The 20,144-nt window shown below is 55.8% G+C and overlaps 7 protein-coding genes and 2 non-coding genes across 9 annotated transcripts; 5 read left to right on the top strand and 4 right to left on the bottom strand.

Moving 5' to 3' along the window:
• Positions 1-509: 509 nt before the first annotated feature.
• ColSpa_03154 (ubiquitin carboxyl-terminal hydrolase isozyme L3) lies at positions 510-1,265 on the top strand (the record flags this gene model as incomplete). The annotated part of the gene is made up of 1 exon (XM_049269366.1): positions 510-1,265. The coding sequence occupies one exon, from the start codon at positions 510-512 to the stop codon at positions 1,263-1,265; it is 756 nt and encodes a 251-aa protein (XP_049125323.1).
• A 622-nt stretch (positions 1,266-1,887) lies between these two features.
• Positions 1,888-3,819, top strand: ColSpa_03153 (heat shock protein sti1; the record flags this gene model as incomplete). Its single annotated transcript, XM_049269365.1, has 4 exons — positions 1,888-1,958; positions 2,024-2,328; positions 2,384-3,594; positions 3,667-3,819. The coding sequence occupies 4 exons, from the start codon at positions 1,888-1,890 to the stop codon at positions 3,817-3,819; spliced, it is 1,740 nt and encodes a 579-aa protein (XP_049125322.1).
• Positions 3,820-4,364: 545 nt separating this feature from the next.
• ColSpa_03152 (ankyrin repeat and protein kinase domain-containing protein 1) lies at positions 4,365-8,632 on the top strand (the record flags this gene model as incomplete). Its single annotated transcript, XM_049269364.1, has 7 exons — positions 4,365-7,056; positions 7,174-7,412; positions 7,514-7,825; positions 7,923-8,033; positions 8,086-8,107; positions 8,169-8,237; positions 8,304-8,632. The coding sequence occupies 7 exons, from the start codon at positions 4,365-4,367 to the stop codon at positions 8,630-8,632; spliced, it is 3,774 nt and encodes a 1,257-aa protein (XP_049125321.1).
• A 2,410-nt stretch (positions 8,633-11,042) lies between these two features.
• On the top strand, positions 11,043-12,118 carry ColSpa_03151 (uncharacterized protein; the record flags this gene model as incomplete). The annotated part of the gene is made up of 2 exons (XM_049269363.1): positions 11,043-11,322; positions 11,370-12,118. The coding sequence occupies 2 exons, from the start codon at positions 11,043-11,045 to the stop codon at positions 12,116-12,118; spliced, it is 1,029 nt and encodes a 342-aa protein (XP_049125320.1).
• A 613-nt stretch (positions 12,119-12,731) lies between these two features.
• ColSpa_tRNA_094 lies at positions 12,732-12,813 on the top strand. Its single transcript has one exon. It is a non-coding gene; the product is annotated as a tRNA-Ser (tRNA).
• Positions 12,814-13,019: 206 nt separating this feature from the next.
• On the bottom strand, positions 13,020-15,098 carry ColSpa_03150 (meiotically up-regulated gene 157 protein; the record flags this gene model as incomplete). The annotated part of the gene is made up of 1 exon (XM_049269362.1): positions 13,020-15,098. One exon carries the CDS (start codon positions 15,096-15,098, stop codon positions 13,020-13,022), a length of 2,079 nt encoding a protein of 692 aa, XP_049125319.1.
• A 659-nt stretch (positions 15,099-15,757) lies between these two features.
• Positions 15,758-15,839, bottom strand: ColSpa_tRNA_085. Its single transcript has one exon. It is a non-coding gene; the product is annotated as a tRNA-Ser (tRNA).
• A 217-nt stretch (positions 15,840-16,056) lies between these two features.
• On the bottom strand, positions 16,057-17,659 carry ColSpa_03149 (MFS transporter prlL; the record flags this gene model as incomplete). Its single annotated transcript, XM_049269361.1, has 3 exons — positions 16,057-16,529; positions 16,602-17,526; positions 17,585-17,659. The coding sequence occupies 3 exons, from the start codon at positions 17,657-17,659 to the stop codon at positions 16,057-16,059; spliced, it is 1,473 nt and encodes a 490-aa protein (XP_049125318.1).
• Positions 17,660-18,802: 1,143 nt separating this feature from the next.
• ColSpa_03148 (putative dioxygenase) lies at positions 18,803-20,099 on the bottom strand (the record flags this gene model as incomplete). Its single annotated transcript, XM_049269360.1, has 3 exons — positions 18,803-19,687; positions 19,745-19,926; positions 19,979-20,099. 3 exons carry the CDS (start codon positions 20,097-20,099, stop codon positions 18,803-18,805), a joined length of 1,188 nt encoding a protein of 395 aa, XP_049125317.1.
• Positions 20,100-20,144: the final 45 nt, after the last annotated feature.

Genomic DNA, 20,144 nt, shown 5'->3' with positions numbered 1-20,144 from the left:
CATGTAGATTGAGCGGGTACAGTGTTAGATATAGGCAGAAGAGGGGTCGGCGAAACACAAAGACCGTTTGTGACTCCTCGGATGTTCTAATGAAAACAAGGCTTTTCAGTCATATCCCCAGAAAATGGTCCACGGGGAAAATGGCCAAGATAGCCACGCACGAATATTATGGTCTCAAGAAGAGGACCCCGATTTTGATCGCTGCAATAGTCCTAGGAAGGTGTGTTTACGTCCCGCTTTCATGTTGCTGTGTTGGCATCAATTACCAAATGTGGTGGTGAGGATGAATCAACGTGCGGGGTTCCAGGCACGCAACAGGATTGCGTACGCGGTGTGCCTACTTAGTACGGTCTGTAAGTGAGGCAAGCACCTCCCTCGGACTCGATTTCGTCTCATTCCTACAAGCCTGCCAAAGTCGATCAATTTTTCCGGATCAATAGCCAGCTTCAACTTCGGACTTCACCATCAAGTACACTTCAAGCACAGCAAGTTCAATTGCATCCACCAACATGCCAGCAGACGGCGTCCACATCTCGCCCACGGGGGAAAAGACCTTCATCCCGCTCGAGAACAATCCCGACGTTTTTACATCCCTTGTCCATGACCTGGGCATCTCGCCCTCGCTGGGCTTCTTCGACGTCTACAGCATCGACGAGCCCGCCCTCCTAGATCTTGTCCCACGCCCTGTGCTGGCGCTGATTTTTATCTCCCCGGCGCCGATGTACCATCAAGTCCGCGCCGCCGACGGGACAAAAACTGTCAAAGAAGACGGGATCACGTACGAAGGCGCGGGACCTGAGGAGCCCGTGATCTGGTTTCTACAGACAATTGGCAACGCATGCGGGCTGTACGCGCTCATCCACGCCGTCGGAAACGGGGAGGCACGGAGCTATGTCGCGGAGGGGTCGTTGATGGACAGGTTGCTCAAGGAGGCGGAGCCGTTGAAGTGGCAGGAGAGGGCGGACGTTTTGTACAAAAGCGAGGAGCTCGAAGAGGCGCATATGAAGGCCGCGCGGAGAGGGGATACGGCGCCGCCACCTGCCGAGGAAAAACCGGGGTATCACTTCATCGCTTTCGTCAAGGGGAAGGACGGCCATCTTTGGGAGTTGGAGGGCGGGTCAGATGGACCTGTTGATCGGGGATTGTTGGGGGAAGGGGAAGATATGTTGAGCGAGGGGGCATTGGAGAAAGGCATCAAGAAGTATTTGAGCTATGCGGACGGCAACTTGGAGTTTAGCATCGTCGCCTTGGCCAAAAGGGAGTAAAAAGGCCGTCTTGGACCACGTTCCGAGCGACATGGCAACGAGGTTGCAGGGCATCCAAAGCTTGGAGCCATCGGTATTCCAGTATCGATGGAGACAGTGGTCCATGATCCCTGTTAAATGATTATGAAACCTGGTTTTTAGTCCCTCGAGATTATATAAAGAGATGCCGAATTTTGAGGAACACGATCGACTTCTCATCCGGCCATATGGTCTGACAATAGAACAGGTCCATCTCACCGAACTGACCGAACTGACCATGCGGAGCTCCTGCCTTGCACACCGAAAAGGAGGGGTGGGCGGGCGCCTGCACCAGCTCAGCCTTGAACCCCTCCACTGCACGGTCCAGCCCCAGTCCCGCCCGTCCAATCAGCACGTGGTGCCGCTCCAACCATCGAAACAGCTAGAAGGTGCAGCTTGGGCTGTTTTCTTTCTGCGTGGTTGCTGGTTTTAGGTGCCCGCCTCACCCCTCGACGAGAATCTCAACTCTGCAATTCTCTCTCTCCAATTATTCCACAACCAACCCAGATACCCCCCAACTCTCTACACTTGCATTCCGACGTCTAATTCGAGTTTCCTACAAGCCGTACATAAGCAACTCCGCATACATAACCCCCAAATCGCCATGGCTTCCGCAGACGAGCTTAAGGCTCTCGGCAACAAGGCCATTGCCGAGAAGAACTTTGACGAGGCTGTGTAAGTTCCTTTCTCCCTTATAGCTCACCCCACGGCTCTACAGTCCAGTCACTGACGTCCTGCAGCGCCAAATTCACCGAGGCGATCAAGCTCCAGCCCGACAACCACATCCTTTACAGCAACCGTTCTGCCGCTTACGCATCAAAGAAGGACTGGCAACACGCTCTGGAAGACGCCAAGAAGACGACCGAGATCAAGCCCGACTGGCCCAAGGGCTGGGGACGCCTGGGCACAGCGCACTACGGCCTGGGTGACCTCCTCGCCGCGAACGACGCTTACGAGGAGGGATTGAAGGTTGACCCCAACAATGCCGGTTTGAAGAAGGACCTCGCTGCGACCCAGAAGGCGATGAAGGCGGAGGCTGGTGGTGGTACGCTCAACGATCCCCACCTATAACTGAGTATAGAGATGCTAACTGACTGCAGACGCCGGCGACCCGACTGGTGGCCTCGGCAACATGTTCAATGACCCTCAACTCCTCCAGAAGCTCGCCGCGAACCCCAAGACGGCTGGGTTCCTCGCAGACCCCACCTTCATGGCCAGACTCCAGCAGATGAAGGAGAACCCCAAGGGCTCGCCCGATCTGTTCACCGATCCCCGCATGCTGCAGGTCCTCGGTGTCTTGATGGGCGTTGACATGCAGATGGGCATGCCCGACGACATTCCCCAGGACGCCGAGATGCGCGATGCGCCCCCCCCTCCCGAGTCGAAGCCTGCTCCCAAGAAGGCCCCCACCCCCGAGCCCGCGCCCGAGCCCGAAGAACTCGACGAGGAGGCCCTGGAGAAGAAGAAGGCCAAGGAGGAGGCCGACAAGGAGAAGGCGCTCGGTACCGAGAACTACAAGAAGCGCAACTTTGACGAGGCCATCGCACACTACAGCAAGGCCTGGGAGCTGTACAAGGACATCACTTACCTCAACAACCTCGGTGCCGCGTACTTCGAGAAGGGCGACTACGAAAAGGCCATCGAGGCCTGCACGAAGGCCGTCGAGGAGGGCCGCGAGATCTACGCCGACTTCAAGCTGATCGCCAAGTCTTACGCTCGTATCGGTTCCGCCTACGAGAAGCAGGGCAACCTCGAGCTTGCCATCGAGAACTACAAGAAGTCTCTGACGGAGCACCGCACCCCCGACGTCAACGCCAAGCTGCGCGCCGCCGAGCGCAACAAGATCGAGCAGGCCCGCCTTGCCTATCTCGACCCCGCCAAGGCCGAGGAGGCTCGCGAGGAAGGTAACAAGAAGTTCAAGGAGAGCGACTGGCCCGGCGCTGTCGCGGCGTACAGCGAGATGATCAAGCGCGCGCCCGACGACCCTAGAGGCTACAGCAACCGCGCGGCGGCGTTCATCAAGCTGCTCGAGTTCCCCAGTGCCGTCGAGGATTGCAACACGGCCATCAAGAAGGACCCAACCTTTATTCGCGCCTACATCCGCAAGGCGCAGGCCTTCCACGGCATGCGCGAGTACTCCAAGGCGGTCGACGCCTGCACCGAGGCGGCCAAGGTCGACCAGGATCACCACAAGGGCGCCAACGCGCGCGAGATTGAGCAGCAGCAGCAGAAGGCGTTCAACGCAATGTACTCGGCGCGGGAGAACGAGACGGAGGACCAGACCAGAGAGCGGTTGGCCCGCGACCCCGAGGTGAGTAAAATGAGACCGGCGCTACGTCCGGTTCCTTCCGTCAGCAGCTTAGTTTGCTAACAAACCCTGTAGATCATGAGCATCATGAACGACCCCATCATGCAGTCGATTCTCCAGCAAGCGCAGTCGGACCCTGCGGCGCTGACGGAGCACATGAAGAACACCGACATCAGAGCCAAGGTGCAGAAGCTGGTAGCGGCGGGAGTTATCCGCGTCGGTCGGTAAAGAGATGGTGGCGTAATGTGGAGACACCGGCGGAGGCGGAGGAGAAAAAATGGTCATGCGTAATGGTTGGACGAAGAAACGTTAAAAGGGCTCACTAGGTCATTCGTAGTGGTTGCAATGTGACCTTAACAACAGAGATATTCCACGTGAATGCCCTGGATGGCTTGCTGATTGTGCTGAATGACTTGCGCGGCCACTCAATCTCGAAATGGGATATTCCGGGGACTGAGGCCCCGGGATTAGACTTGTCGAATTTCTGAGACATGCTATGCTGTAAGAGTTTGGCAGCGACTTAGTAGCTGTGGTGGTGGACCGACTGAGGCCCGTAATTCTCGCTCGTGTAAGTGTCAGCCGTTCATGATGATTGTCACCAGAGAGGAACATGAATCATTCGTGTCGGTTCATCTCATATAGAGGTGCGCCACTCGGGACTCAATCTCATTGTTGAAGAGGATTTGGCTCGACTCTATTGTCTTTTTGTTTCCGTGCCCATGTTATTGTTCTTACCAGGCATTCTCGAACCGCCGCTCTAGTCTGAATCAACCATGGATTCCCCCATGAGAGAAGGCGAGTCTCAGTCTCACCATCGCCAGACGCCGCTAACACGCAACAGCATACGTCCAACTCATCGAGGTCATCGCAACAGGCACCCCGATCCGGCAACTGCAGAAGCCCACGTCCGCCAGCTCATCGCCTCCCTCCCCTCCGTCCTCCGCTCCCGCGATGAAGACCAGCGCACAGCCCTGCACCACGCAGCCCGCCTAGGCCGCAACGCCATCGTCAACGCCATCCTTGAGACGACCCCGGAATGCGACATCAACGTCCAGGACGCAGACAAGTGCACCCCGCTCCACCTCGCCGCGCGCAACGGCCATGAGGACGTGGTCAAGACCCTTCTCGCTCGCGGCGCCGACGTGAGAGCGGAGGAGAGCTTCCGAGAGACGCCGCTGCACGAGGCGAGTCGCAGCGGGTTTGCGAGGATCGTGAGCGTGTTGATCGAGAATGGGGCCGTCGTCGATTCGCCGAACCAGGATCTGGGAACGAGTTTGCACATTGCCAGCAGGAGGGGCTGCGAGGATGCCATCCGTGTGCTGCTTGATTCCGGCGCGAACCCGGCGACGAAGGACGCGGTGGGAGATACGCCGCTCCACGACGCCGCAAGGGGCGGGCACGAGGGCGTGGTGATGATGCTCCTTGCGACGGGGTTGGTGTCCATTGAGGCGCAGAATGCGAATGATTTTACGCCACTGAGCGTTGCTGCGCGGCATGGACGGGAAGCCATCGTGAGGATGCTGGTGGAGCAGGGAGCGGACGTCGACACCATGAGCAATGAATACTGCACACCTCTCCACCAAGCTGCGTCTGAGGGCCATGACGGGGTCGTTAGAATCTTGATCGCCGCCGGCGCAGATGTGGATCTTCAGGATAAAGACGACCAGACGCCGTTGCATGCGGGCGTGATGTTCGAACACGAGGCCGTCGTGGCCTCACTTCTCTCTGCAGACGCCGACGTCAACATCAGGGATACAGAAGACTGCACACCGCTGCACCATGCCGTAAAAAACGAGAACAAGATTATGGTCCGCGACCTGTTGGAGGCCGGCGCCGATCCGACAGTCATCTCGTCGACGGGCGAGACGCCGCAGAGCCTCGCGAAGCTGCTGAACCGCAACTCCATCGCGGACCTGTTCAACTCGCCGCAGGTTGTGCCGAAGCAGAACGTCGCTTGGAACCTGCGTCCCAAAAGGGCGCGTCCGCCGTCGAAGCCGAACCAGGAGGCCGAGATCGACGCGTGCCGCCACTTCCAGGGGCTGTTCTGGTGTCCGACGAGCGAGTGCAGCTTCGAGAGTCTGAACATGTGGGACATGCTGTACGACCCGGAGACGGAGATCAAACTTAGCCCGCGGCCGCCGATGCTCCCTGCGGCGGAGAGTCCGGTGAAGAGTCCCGTGGGCAGTCCGACGAGGAGTCCCGAGCGGTCGAGGGCACATTCGAGGGCGACGAGCCCGGTGAGGAGCCCGGGGCTGTCGCCTGTTCGCACGCCTACGCACTCGCCCCCTCACTCGCCGTTGCTGCATCCTCCGAACGGGAAGGGGGGGAACCCGACTACAGGTTTGAACATGAAGGAGATGCGGAAGCACGTCAGCCAGCAGCGTCGCAAGAGCTCCTACACATCGCGGAACAAGGACGAGAAGCCTGTCAAGAGGTGGTTCCACCTCCCCGCGAACAACGTGGCGTGGGTGATGGACCTCGTGCAACGAATCTGCGCGATGGATCACAAGACGGGTGCCGAGTGCGACCGGATCATTGCGTTCATCGAGGAGACGTTCCACGAAATTCGGATCAACGCGCCGTATCGGAAGCCGCATTTCAAGATGGAGGCGGCGGCGGCTGCGGACGGTAGTACTGGCGGTGGTGCGCCTGAGGCGAGCTTCGGACCCGGGATGCCGTCTGGAGGAGGGCCGAGCACGCCCGCGCCGCCCAAGTCGCAAATGTTCTCGGTTGTGTTGCCCGTTATCGATGTTGACATTGACGAGGGCACGAAGCAGAATCTACAAGACGTGCAGCTTGGAGACGAGACGAAGATGTTCCGCCCGCTTGAGATGGTGGGGGTCGGAGGGGGGAATGATAGGAGAGGACCGCCACCGGGGACGCAGAAACGACATCCGCTCAGCGCGATGCCGACGAACCTGCAGCATTATCTCTTCCCGCACCTCGCGCACTTTGACGCGATGGCCAAACTGCGTGCGAGCTTCACAAAGTCGGAGCTTCACGTCCCTCGGTCGCTCGACCAATCGTATCACGAATCCCTCAGCGCCACGGACCTAGCACTGCGCAACGAAAGCCAGGTTCTATTCCGATACCTCCGCCGCGTAGAGAATCGCCTCGCGGGAGCTTCGGGGGCCGCAGGAAACGCCAAGATCGACGCGGACGCGACGGAGTCCGTGGCTGGCCAGCAACCCCTGACCGAGGATGGGGCGAACCGGAGCCAGACGACCACGACGCAGCAGCCGAACCCGTTCGACAGGCATGTGCAGAGGACGCTGTCAAGGCAGAGCAGCTCGAAGCAGAAGAAGACGGACGGGACCAAGGCGGAGCTGGGACGGATGGCCGGGCGGCAGGACCAGGCGAGTAGTGTGCAAGCCAAGATCTCGCGGGAGAAGAGGCGCATGGATCGAGAGAGGAGGAAACAGATCTTGGTCGTGGCGCAGCTTTGGATCTGGAAGATTGATGACAGTGAGTCGCTTCCCCGTCCTTGTTATCCCGATCCCGCTTCTTTCAGTTTCCTCCGCGCGGGGACTCGGGGACTCGGGGATATTAGAACCTTGGTGGAGGGCTAACCCCGAGATATAGACACGATCATTAGCGCGTTCCCTGACCGGTGGGACAACAAGAACGCCAAGACGCTCTTGAACAGCATCAAACACCGCGTGCTTGGCATGAGGGACATCCGGTCCGACGACACGGACATGATGCGCATCGTTGAGAGCATCCTCGAGAGCGCGGTGGGGTACAGCGAGGAGGAGTTTCATTTCCAGTTCGAGGGGCCGCGGAGTTATTGCAACGTATTCGCGGCGTCTATTGCCAATGTCGTAAGTGTCCTTCCTCCAGTCTTCTATGTGCAACCCGAAACAAAGGCTGCAAAAGAGGTCGGTTCGAGGCAGATGAAAGCTGACGCACGCGTGGCAAACAGTCCAACGAGGTGATGAAGCGCTACGCCAACTTTAAGGCGTCCATCAGCAAGATGGGCACCTCCAAGACGGTGCTCGACGACCTCCGCGCGGAGATTGAGCTGCTGCAGGAGATTGACGACGTCCGCGAGGAGATTAACATGATTAAGCGAGTGTTGCGGTCCCAGGAGCGCGTGTTTGACGGGTTCCGCGAGGCCGAGGCGGGCCGCAGGCTCACGGGGCTGGAGACGCAGAGCGCTGTCAAGGCGTACAAGCACCCCACGTTAGACTTTTTCAAGAGATTGGAGGAGGACGCGAATCGGGTTCGAGACTCGGTGGGTTGCCCTTCCCTCCTTTCCGCAGTGTGGTGGTGCATCAGGGGTTAAAAGTGTTGATGATGTTTGGAGATGCGGGCTGACGATGAGGACGTAGATTACCACCTTGTTGGACTTGAGACAGCGAGAGGCCAACATCGAAGAGGCACTGTCTGCAAGCGAGCAGTCCAAGATTCTCTTCATCTTCACTGGAGCGACTGTCGTGTTTGTAGGTGCTCACCCATCGTCGAGGTAGGGCTTCACTAACAGTGCATCCACAGGCGCCCATATCTTGGGCCACTGGTATGCAATACAAAACTCCAAAGGGTTTTGTGAAACTCGAGGAACTAACAAGCTCCTGCAGGAATCTTCCAGATTGACATTGTCGGACTGGCTCAGCCAACCACGGCCGGAACCCTCCTCCTCTCATGCTGTAGGTCAATTCACCCCACCACACGTCAAACCAAAGTCTGACTCGTAGCAATAGTCCTAAGTCTAGTCGCAACCCTCTTTCTCATCGCCCTCTCCCTGCCAATATACGAATTCTTCACCCAAGGGAAGTCGAAGCAACTCTGGCGCAGAGTGTCCAACTTCTTCGCCGTCAGGAAGATGGAGAAGCTGTCCGCCAAGAACCACAGCAAGTCACCGCCCTCGTCGCTCGGCGCGTCGACGCAGCTGAGCAGACAGAGGCGGTCGTCCATCTCGCAGCCTGTGGCGAGCATGACTGCCAACGAGAAAAAGGGTGTGAGGAAGAGGCTTGCTGCGCTGGGACGGGGGAGGGAAAGGGGTAGGGATGAAGAAAAGGGACTGGCCAGGAAGCATCGTTGAACTGTTTTGACTGAGAACGTTGATTTGGTAGAGACACTAGATTTGGATCATACTCCTTGACAGTTATACAAATGTAATAAGATGAAACAAACCAATCAACCTTGCAACTGGTCGCCTTCACGTTTGCCTAGTTAGCGACGAACTAAGAGATTGAGTGTATAGTGACATCTTAGCGTTTGGTAGGACGATTCACCGGGTCGAAACAACAGCAAAAGCTCGCCCAGCCGCCGGTGGGATGTTATGACGACCTCCTCGCCAGAGCTTCTTCTTCAGAGGCCACTCAGTCCGGGCGTCTGCGTTCCTACACTACAGCAACTGCGGTCAGAGCTCTCATCATCAAAAGCAGTCTGAGCCCCTTGACGCATCATTCTCCACATCATGCCCGGCAGCGTACCTAAATCAACCCGTTTCAACTGTATTTTCTACAAGCAAATGAGAAAGCTTGGCTCCCAGACCGGACTTTATCGAAAACCCCGACTCCTGCACCAGTACGCCGGTGTGGCGTACACTGGAGCAGAATTACCGCATTCGGACTCTAGCTAATGCCAAAGGGTCGGGGTGACCCCGCCGCTCTGCACAGCCCTACAGCTTAGGGATCGGACTTTTGCGCGGCGGCGAAAACTCCGGTCGCTAACATTGGACGATGATACAGTGGGTTGGAGATATCAGCACCAGCCTGATGACCCGCGAGGGCATTCCTTTTTTCCATTTCCACCCCGGCGGACTGCCTCTTCTTTGATAAACCTCCGAATCGCCGCCTTCCTCCCACCGTACACACTGTGAGGAGCAATTACAATACCGGAGACGCCGACAAGTCCATCCCCAAGGTTCCCTTCTGATAACACCCTCCTCCATCGCTGGAGCACCGGCGGACTCGAGAGTAAAGAGAATGGTGTCTACTGATTCATCGCCGTCCCGGTCGACAGAAAGCCCTGAACCCGGACGGCCTCGGGCGCCGTCCGTTGCGAAATGGGGCGCCGCTTGCGCCCAGTGCGCGTCGGCGAAGGCCAAGTGTCTCCGATCAAATGAGACACCGGGGTCGAAGTGTGACAGGTATGTTGAAAGCCACACCCTTATGTATTATATGCAAGCCTCCATAGTTGCTTTTCACGATCAAGGGACGGAGATTCAATCAGATGTCCGCACCCGATGATCCGGGTGGATGTGAATCGTTGTCGGCTGCATCCCCTTCCGCTACCCGGCAATGCCGTTTCCGCCAACGGGGTGAACACGACACCATGGACTATTCATCACACTTTGCCGTTTATGGAAGTCGTCTAACTCGAAAGCCCTTTGGGCCGCTAGATGTGAGCGTCTGTACAAGAAGTGTACGGAGCAGGTACACAAACCGAGGAAGAAAAGACAGAGCCGACCTTCGTAAGTACACTGTCTCCTTCGAACCAACTGACTAGGTAGCCAAGATTCACAGGTCGTTTCCAACAAATTCCAACTCCTGCACCTGGTGACTAGACTTGGGATACAAGCGTTGACCAGGGACACCTGCCCGATCTAGTTTTCGAGAGGTGACGTTCGCACCCCGCTAACATCTGCTTCTGCAGGAAAACAACTCAGCTAGAAGATCGTCTAAACCGCCTTGTCAACTCACTGCGGGTATCTAGTAGCACCTCTGCCCTATCGCCTTACACTGAGCCCTCTCAGCTAGGCTCGTCTATAAGAGAAACACCCTTTGTCCCCAATCACTCCTTCACACTACCGCCTGGCCACGCGGGACCAGATCTTAACGAGCAGACCCGAGGTTCCTCATGTAGCACGGCAGATCTAGCCGGAGTTGGACCTATCAAGATCCCTGAGTCCTACAACACGTTCGTCCCGCCGACATGCATATGCAGACCCGAGCCGGGCGAAGCTCCGCCACCCCCCGATACAGACGAGAACCTGCTAAAGGTCTACCGTAAGGAGATGGCACCACGGTTCCCGTTTGTGCTGGTACCGGATGGTGTGTCAGCCGCCACTCTCGGCGCCACAAGACCCTTCCTCATGGCTGCCATCCGGATGGTGTCGTCGTTCCGGAGTATGAAGTCGATGCGCGGTCAGATGTACCGCCTATTGAACCACGTTGCCGACTACATGCTGCTAAGATCCGAAAGATCCTTTGACCTTCTTCTTGGCTTGGTGGTAATGATGGCCTGGTTTCATCACCACTGTATCATTCACGCACAGCTCAATCAGCTTGTGTCTCTGGCTGCATGTCTCGTAGGTGAGTTGGGTCTGAAAAGGAGCCCTAGTCTGCCCGAGCGGACTAGGCTATTGGTTATGCGTCCTTGGGAGATGAGGGAACGGACGAACGAGGAGAGGCGAGTGTTGCTGGCTGTATGGTATCTAAGCTCTTCGTAAGCCACTGAACCCCTCGAGTCTTGGTCAAGTTGCACCTAACACCTATAGCATCGCCATGGACGTCCACCAAATTGACCCATTGAGGTATTCGGGGTACATGCAGCAGTGCCTAAGAGAACTCCAAGAAAACCGGGAATACGAGTCAGACATGTACCTTATCTACATTGTCAAAATCCAACGGCTCTGCGAGAGGGTTGCGGATCTAAGGTCCAAAGACTACTGCGACGAAGAGTTTGGTAGCGTCGGTCGAGCGCCCGCCTCGGCTTACATGTTTGGCTTCACAGCTGAATTCAGCAAGCTCCAGGCCGGAATGCCTCCAAGCTTACGGCATAATCGTAAGTCCAACTTCAATACCCAGGCCTACTGGACTAATAAGTCAAAGCTCATCTCAAAATACAAATGGCCACCGCTCGCCTTCGCATCCACGAACCCCCCAATATCGATGCTGAGCTGCTTGCATCGCTGTCAAAGTCTCTAGACTCCTTCAGTGCGGGCTCGACTAGCGCTTTAGATGCATTTTATCAGTCCAACGCTGCCCTGAAGGCATGGTTCGACACCTGGCTTGCTCTGCCTAAGGATTCTTTCTGCGGCATGACCCTTTCGACCGCGTCTCACATGGTCTACGCCGTCATGATGCTGAGCCGATGGGCATGGCTGGCGTCCAGAGGAACTCACCCTTCAATCTTACAAGCGGATCCTGTTGACCCATCCCAAGATAACCCCAATGTGGCCCTAGCGGCCATAGAGGCGGCCATCAGCCCCAACACGCCCGCATCTTCGTCGAGCCCACCCGCCGCATCGAAGGGGAACTCGCCTTGGGAGACAACGCTTCCGGATAAGAACCTGCCGCAAGTCCTCGCAGCGCTGAGGGCGCAGCTTTCGACACAGCCGGATCTGATGCTCGATGTTGGCGACTACCTCAACAAGGTCATCGCACAGCTGCAGGCCATCGACGCCGCATTCCAGGAGATGTCGATCGACGAGGGCGAATGGCGCGGAAACATCTGGAGTCTCGGCGCGACCAAGGTGAAGATTGCACAGCTGAGGCAGGAGAGGTGGTCAAAGATGGTGGCGGCGCAGACGGAGGTGAGAGAGCCGGAGACCCAGGTTGGAGGGGCTATGAGGGGGTAGACCAGATTGAAATGCAGGAGAACTTTTTGGCGTCGTTGCAGATGCCCGGATGGAACGCGAACATGGGCTGGGACCAGTCAGCGTATTATGATCCCATGGCGGGAGGCCAGCAGCCTTGGACGGATATGAATCCGGGTGAGCAGGATTGGACGTCTGCTGGGATGGGCGGGATGGGCGGGGTGGGCTCACTTGGTCACCTATCTGGGAGATATATGTAAACGGACAGAGATAAATAGTTACAACAGTCTGACGGGGTAGTGCATTATCATCATGAAGGAGCAAAATCACAGACAAGTGTTGTGCGATCAATTGATTTAAGCCCATCTTTTCGAGCCATCCCTTAGTAAAGCCGATTGGTATCTTCTACTGTTCGGTGTAAACAAGCGATCAGCGATGTGCTGCCCAGACATTCTCTGGGCAACTTTGGAGCCCGAGATATAGGAGAAACACAAAAGAGGAGGAAAGCCTTGAGTCGAGAAAGGCAGTCCTTGAGACTAGTCCTGTATCACTGGAGAAAATCGACAGCATAGAATCTGGAAGTTGACTCAACAAACGGAGAAAAGGGTTGAGTTGAGTATATATATAGTGTGGACTATTTCCCCAATCATCAACCGGCGTTGTGGCAGAGTGGTCTAATGCGCAAGACTAGAAATCTTGTTCCTTCGGGAGCGTCTGTTCGAATCAGGCCAACGTCGATTTTTTTGCATTTTTGCAACTTTCCTCCGGCACGAGGATGACTCGTGGCATGCAGAACAGCGGTATCACGATCTATCAGTGCGCAGCATTGTATGCCGAGTTAGGATGCATCGCGCTCGCAACTAGTCACAGGCACTCTAGCATGGTCAAACCAATTCACCTGAAAATGCACCTATAAACAATTATGCCGGTAAAATGGTCATATCTACCGCGAATTCACCGTGGTTGACGGCGCCTTGTTGGACGCCGGCGAATCCTGCCAACTCTTCCCCAAAAGTCCACCATCGCCGCCCTTCTTCTTCTTCTCCTCGTCCTCGACTCTCAAGAGTAGTTCCCCAAACAGCCCGTTGGCCCAACCAAACCACGCCCGAGTCCAATCATTCTCGTTCCAGCTGTTGACACTCTCGTGCAAGACCCCCGTGCCCGCTGTCGAATCCAGCACCATCCGCAGCTGCTCCTCGACCTCCTTTTCGACATCCTTGATCCCTGAGATGGGATCGTACGCCGTGATGGCCGCGATCACCGCCGCCATCGGCCACGCCTTGCCGGGCCCCACGTGCGGCCCGCCAACGGCCGAGATGACGGGGCCCTTCATGAAGTACGAGTTGGAGTCGCTGAGGACGTACTTGCGCGTGTTGCGGTACACCTCGGCGTAGTCGCGCTGCTTCTCGCCCTTGGGCGGGTCAGGGAGCTTGAAGTTAGACTGTGTAAAGTTCCACAATGGCATCGCCAGCAACGAGGGCACATTGGCATCGTCCATCAAGTTGGCGCCGCCATACCCGTCAACCTCGTAGGCAAAAATGTCGCCAAACCCGGGCCGGTGCACGATGGCGTCCTTCTCGATGCCGTGGCGGATACCAAACGCCTGCGCGCGCATCTCCTCCGTCAGCTTCCGCGCCTTCTCGCCGTCGAGCTTGGCCATGATTTCGGATGCGGACTCGAGGTACTTGGCCCACATCATATTGGCCGGCACGAGGAACTGAAAGATGCACGCGTCATCCGAAGGTCGGAAGGCCGTGCGGATCATGCCGTTCTCCTTAATCGGGTTGCCGAGGCCGTCGTTGGTCAGCGTCTCGCTACCGCGGTTCGTCCAGCCAGTGAACGTCCAGGCCGACTTCTCGACCTTGCCCTCGGTGGAGTAGGTCCCCAGACGCATGGCACCCGCGGCGTTAACAGCAGCCTCTACGGCGTCGACCCAGTTATACTTGGAGAAGAATTTCCAGTCGCCCGTCTTCTCGGCGTATGAGACGGACATCTTCAGGAATGAGGCGAGGGAGTCTAGTTCCCACTTGCAGTCGAAAACCTTCTCGGGGTCGTAGGCCGGCATCGGGTGGTTGTGCACATAGGCGCCGTTGTGGGTGGGCGGGATGCCACTCTCTGGTGGCGGTTGGAAGCTGTGGCAGTATGGCGAGATGATGATGTAGCGGGAATGCGCGTTGATGAGGCCCCGCCAGAGACTCGCGAGGGAGTCCTTGTCCTCGGATGCTTCGAGGAGAGGCAGGTAAGGGCTGATCTGCTCGGCGCTGTCTCTCAACCACAAGGCGTCGATGTCGCCAGTGATGACATACGTGAGCTCCTGGTCAGTGATCCTCGTCTCGCCCGTCTGCTTGTCCGTCTCGTTCGCGAAGCCGCGCCATTTCACCATGCTATCCAGTGTCATCGGATACGCATTCTCAAACAGCCGGTACAGATCCGGGTCCTTGATAACACCCTTCATGCGCGTGATGAGATTCTCCATGGCAGGCAGGCGGAAGGTGCGGCATTCCGGCCGGGGCCGATTGAGCGGGAACTGGCGCTTGCCTTCAGACGCCGGCCCGGGCCGCTTGCGCATCCAGTTTTCAAAGGACTCGCAGTCTGCGGGCGGTGTCGGCGGCAACGGCATCGTCGCGGAATCGCTGGGCTTCGGGTTGCCGGGCCTGCCGGCATCCGTAGGCGGCTGCTTGACCAACTCCTCATCTTTGTTGCGGTAAGAGTCCTCGCCGTCAGCGTCTGCCTTCAGTTTTTCGCCCGCAGGGTCGGGCTCGCCGTGAGCAACCGGCAGCTCCTTGTCCTTGTCTTGGTTCCCATGTGGCGGCGGGAGCTGTACGGCATCACCACCGGCAGCGGAATTCCCACTACCCGGGGCTTGTGGCTGTCCCGCGTCCGCCGAATCCAGGTAACCACCGCCGCTGCCGAGCCGTGAGTTGCTGAGAAAAAGGAGGAACACAATGATGAGGAGGGCGATGACAACGACACGGGCGCGCCGAGTCTTAATGCTGCCGTTGAGGACTGTGAAGGCGGGCATGGTGTCGTTTGTTTGGCGTCGCCCGTGGACGTCTTGTGGCTTCAACGAGCTTTTCAGCTGTCGCGGTTATGATTTGGGGGAGCCGTTTCCCTCCAATCGTCAAGTCTTGCACGCGCTCGTTGATGAATCTCACTCAAGAGCAACCAGCCACAACCAAGCCGCGGTTCTTCACATTCAATACAACATTGTTCGACGTTTCAAAAGAGCGGGAAAATGACAGATGGCTGACGTGCTTCAGGCGACGGTGTCGAGTCGACGAAAATCTGCAAGGGGGTTTATCCTCGCTCGGTATCCCACTAGATATGGATATGGCTCCAGCGCCTCGTCTCGGTTGTTCCTAGTAACTTGGGCAACTGATGTCTAGGATGACCCCTAGCTTGTCATGGCCCCAAATAATAATAGGCTCTGACGAGGGTCTGTCTCAGAAGAGGAATTGGGGAATTGGGCACCTTGAGGCCGGAAGACAAGATTGGCTTTTAATAACAAACAACCCCATCTTATCACGGTCGGCTTCCTCCGAAAGCAACCATGTAACACGCGACCGGTTTGGGTGCATCACGCTATCCATAATTAAGGCTGCATAACTGCTCATGTGGCTCACCACCACCCTTAGCTCCTTCAATGGTTGTATGCAAGATATGTGCAAAAAGATCGTTAGTCGACGTTGGCCTGATTCGAACAGACGCTCCCGAAGGAACAAGATTTCTAGTCTTGCGCATTAGACCACTCTGCCACAACGCCGTGTCATTATGAATCCACACTGATTGTGGGGATACTGGTTTCTAGGCTGCGTCTAGCCAAGATGTCCATTGTGCGACAGCTGAACGTTCACCAAAGTCGACGGATAGTCTATCATTACATAGTTGATTGAGGTCACTGGCCGAAAGATCGCTCAGAAACATGTATGCATCCGCGCCTAGGAGATAGGAATGTGCGTCACTAAGACAACGCCAACATCTCATAACTTGTACAACCTCGGCTCCGTCCCATCCTCCGCCGCTCGTCTCAAAATTTGACGGTTCTGCATTCCATAGTACACTCTCAACCCGGCACACCCAACAACAACCACGAACAGCAGCGCCGCGTTCACCCAGTGGCCCGTCGGGTAGCCCCTTGCCTTCTCATCGGCCTTGTAGATCCAGACTCCCGGGATTTGCCCGCCACCGGCGCCGATGCTGACGTTGAGCGCAATAGCGAGCCCGGTCGCTGCCGTGCTGAAAACATTGGAGGTCAGCCACCCTAGCAGCGGCGGAATGCATGCGAAGGCCCCCGACGCCCCGACGATGAGACACCCGTACCGCGCATTGTAGGCGTCAGGCGGGAGCACCGCCGAGATGACAAAGCCAATTCCGCCAATGAGGGCGAGGGCTGCTGAGTGCGCGCCGCGCGCGTTGAAGCGGTCTGCAGACCAGGCGACGAGGATTTGCACGACTAGGAGGGTGTCAGCAACTTCTAAGGTGGGGGAGGTCTTGTGCAGATGTGAGACTAAGAGGTAAGGCTCACCGTATGCTGCTGCATATGGAGGAACAGTCATAAGCTGTGCTTGCAGGTCTACGAAGCCCAGTCCAGAAGTGATGGACGGAATGAAGAGCGACAGCGACGAGAACGGTGTCGACATGGCAAAGTACACGACATAGTGACCGTACAACCTCCAGTCTGTCAACGTCTCCTTGGCCTCTTCCCACGACATGCTCTTGTGGCTGCTCTTGCTGCCTTCGTGGTACAGTCTTTGCAGTGCAACATCCTTTTCTCGCTCCGACAGCCACCCTGCGCTCTCGGGGTAGTCTGGCAAGAAGAACCACACCAAGAAGGCGGATAGACAAGACGGGATTCCCTCAAGAATGAACAACCATCTCCAGCCCGACATGCCGTGCACCTGGTTCATGTGCCCAATCCCATACGCAATCGCACCGCCGAACGCGCCCGCCAAAGTCGCGCTCGCCAAGATCATGGCGACTCTCACACTTCTCTCGTCGTGCTTGTACCAGAAGGTAAGATAGTACACCAGCCCGGGAAATAAACCGGCCTCGAACACGCCTAACAGAAAACGTACGCCTGTGACGGTCGAAAAGTTTTTGGCTCCACCGAGACCGATGGTGACGGCACCCCAAGAGAACATGAGAAAGGCGAGCCAGCGTGAGGGACGGAGCTTCTTGAGGAGGATATTGGAGGGGACCTCGAAGAGCGCGTAGGCGATGAGGAAGATCATGAGAGCAATGGTAAAGTCGTAGTTCGACATGTTGGTCTCTGTCTGCATATCGTGGCCCGAAGATGAGTTGAGAATCTTTGCGTTGCCTATGTTGGAGCGGTCGAGGAAGCAAAGGAAGTAGATGCCCGCCGATAGCGGTATAATGCGTTTGTCTTGCTTCCAGAGTAGGGCTTTCTCTGCGTCTGCGTCGATTGGGATGTGTGAGAAGGCTGAGAAATCCTGGAAAGGGTGATTAGATGTATTGTCGCATTTGAGTCATGTTATTCTTATAGCCCACCTCTTTTACCGCAGGTGATTCGATATCATCGCGGCCTAAAGCCAGCGAGCCCTTTGCGTCGGGCGTAGAAGCCATCTTGGAAATATTGACAACGGCGAGTTAACAGTGGTCTTGTTGTCGCCATCAAATATTTATAGTTGTTATAGTTGTTACAGGGTGCTTGTACAAGGTAGAGGCCAACTGAGAGCTGGGATCATGGCTATGAACACAGCGCCGCCCTCAAACACCAAAAAACTATTTCGAGTCACTACAAAATTCTCGTCTTCCCCATCTCACAAGAACAGAGCGGCAACATCTCGCCTTTTCAATAGCCGCAGGGCCCCCGATGCACGGCAACCCCGCAGTCGCGGAGAAGCTTCTCCTCACTCAAACCACCCGGAAGCCCCAACCGGGTGTGCCGCTCACCCGCTTAACGTTACTTTTTCCTAGCCTGGTGGGCCGTGTTTTGGCCGTTTCGCGAATCACAAGTTCACACTTGGTTCGAGGATCGGCCATTTTGTATGTAACCATGCAGGTCTGGCCGCATATTGTTGAAGCGGTCACAGGGCTAGAAATCTCGCTTCACTAGTGCTTGTCCTAAGTCGGCTCTAACATGAAACGGGATTATTGACGATGGGGACCGACATCGTCACCTTTTTCGAGGCACAACTTAGGTAATTGACAACCGAGATAAGCCTCATCATCAATCTTCATGTCGCGTTCACTCACTGGCTGCTGTTGTAAGATATAGGGCACAATCGTTGGTCTTCAGTAGCGGTTTTTCTTTTGCGGCAAATGCACGGCATGACCCTTTCCAACGTGGTATAAACACCAGTATGTGCTTGGATAACGACGGGATGGTTCTGAGAAGTATTCCCTCTCCGAACGTCCGAAAGTGATGGGCCTCTGTGGTGTGGCCACAGTTGCTTGTTTTCATCACCCTCCCAGTGGATTCAGTGCCATCAATTTTCTTAGCTTGCATGTGTCTTATGCTGGGGTAAGGCATGGATACATATGGGCAAGGTGATGGCTGTTCTCTGAATGGGACAAGGCTTATCTTGGTCGAAGCATCAGTATGAGTACGAAAGTGAAAGAATGGTCACAAGCTCAATTGGACGACAACTATGTTAAAAGCCTTTGTATTCCATCATCGGCCTCGATAGAACCATGTTTCATTTTAACGACCGTTCGGTCTATTGTGTTTCTGGCTTACCAATGACCCACGATAACAGACTCTTCTTAGGCCGCAACCGGAATAGGTACTGGACCTACAGGCCCAGAACTGGCCCCAATGTTTGCCTGGTGCATTGTTCTCGGTCCGAGGTTATCCGGATAGTCGATAGCCGTGTGGAACATCTGGTAGTTCGCCCACATGATGACGTCCCCTTCCTCAACTTTGGGCAACATGATGTACTCAGGCTTGAGCACGCGCTCTTGGATTGGTCTGAGCCAATCCCGAATTTGAACAACATCCTCGATGACTTCAGGTTTATCATCCGCGTTAGATCGCATGAAGATCTTCTTAGCGCAAATCCCATGCACCATAAAGGCTTTCTCGCCGGTGACGGGATTGACCCAAACCATTGGATACTTCTTGATAGAAGCCTCTTCATAGGAACCCAGCTCCTCGAGGCTCAATTCCTTGCCTTGGCTAACCACGCCGAGACCATTGGCTTTGCCTTTGCATTCACCCATCCACTTGTAGGGATGGGGCGCATACTCCACCCACGAATGATCCGCGACTTGTTTCTCTTCATCAGTCATGAGGTCGTACATCTGAACACAGCTGAAGAAAGCAGTCAGACCAGGCTCTGACTTCATGGTGTACCCGCTTCCATCATCCCAGTGAATCACAACCTTGGGTGACGTAGGGCGCTTCACGCAACGCAACGTTGTAAACCAGGCTGGATCCCGGGCATAAAGAGGCGCGTCAACGTGCCAGCGCTGGAAGCGGGTATGGCCAGCCTCAAACTCTTCATTTGGCAGTGTCGCATCGTGCCAATCGTGCGAGAGTGGCTTCTTGATGGTTTTGTTGATTATGCCATAATGATCTTCTCCTTGATACCCTTTGCCGATGACCCGAACATTCTCGACCCCTGGGATGGCGACAACATCGCGACTTTTCTTTTTCCAAGCTCGTCAGCCAATTGAAACATATCGGGACATCTACAGACAACTTACTGACAAAAGGCCACCCTTCGAATTGAAGGTTGCCAGATCACCATGCGAGTGCACCAACGGCGCTTTGGGATCGAAACGGGTGACAAGCTCCCACTGCTTACTTGGGTGTATGTGCTTCTGCCCCTTGACGACAATGACTTTGTGTGTCCAGATAGCGTCCGATAGTGCTTGGACGTCCGAATCTAGGAACATTATCAACCTTGTTCTGATATTCCGCACATATGAAAAGCTTACCACTGATATTTTCAAGGTTCACATTTTCGATAATGGCACCAAAGTTATATTTTTCCTCAGCAGTCTTCGCCACCGGGGTGACTGTAAAGTTAGATTTAGCACTTAGCACGTCAGCGGACATCGTGGGTAAGCTATGATGGCTCGTGAGGCGTTGTTGTACGAATGG

Source organism: Colletotrichum spaethianum, assembly GCF_022836535.1.
Source record: "Colletotrichum spaethianum MAFF 239500 DNA, contig06, whole genome shotgun sequence".
Lineage (NCBI taxonomy): Eukaryota > Fungi > Ascomycota > Sordariomycetes > Glomerellales > Glomerellaceae > Colletotrichum > Colletotrichum spaethianum.
The sequence above is the reverse complement of the archived record's forward strand: the minus strand, read 5'-3'. Positions and strand labels throughout refer to the sequence as shown.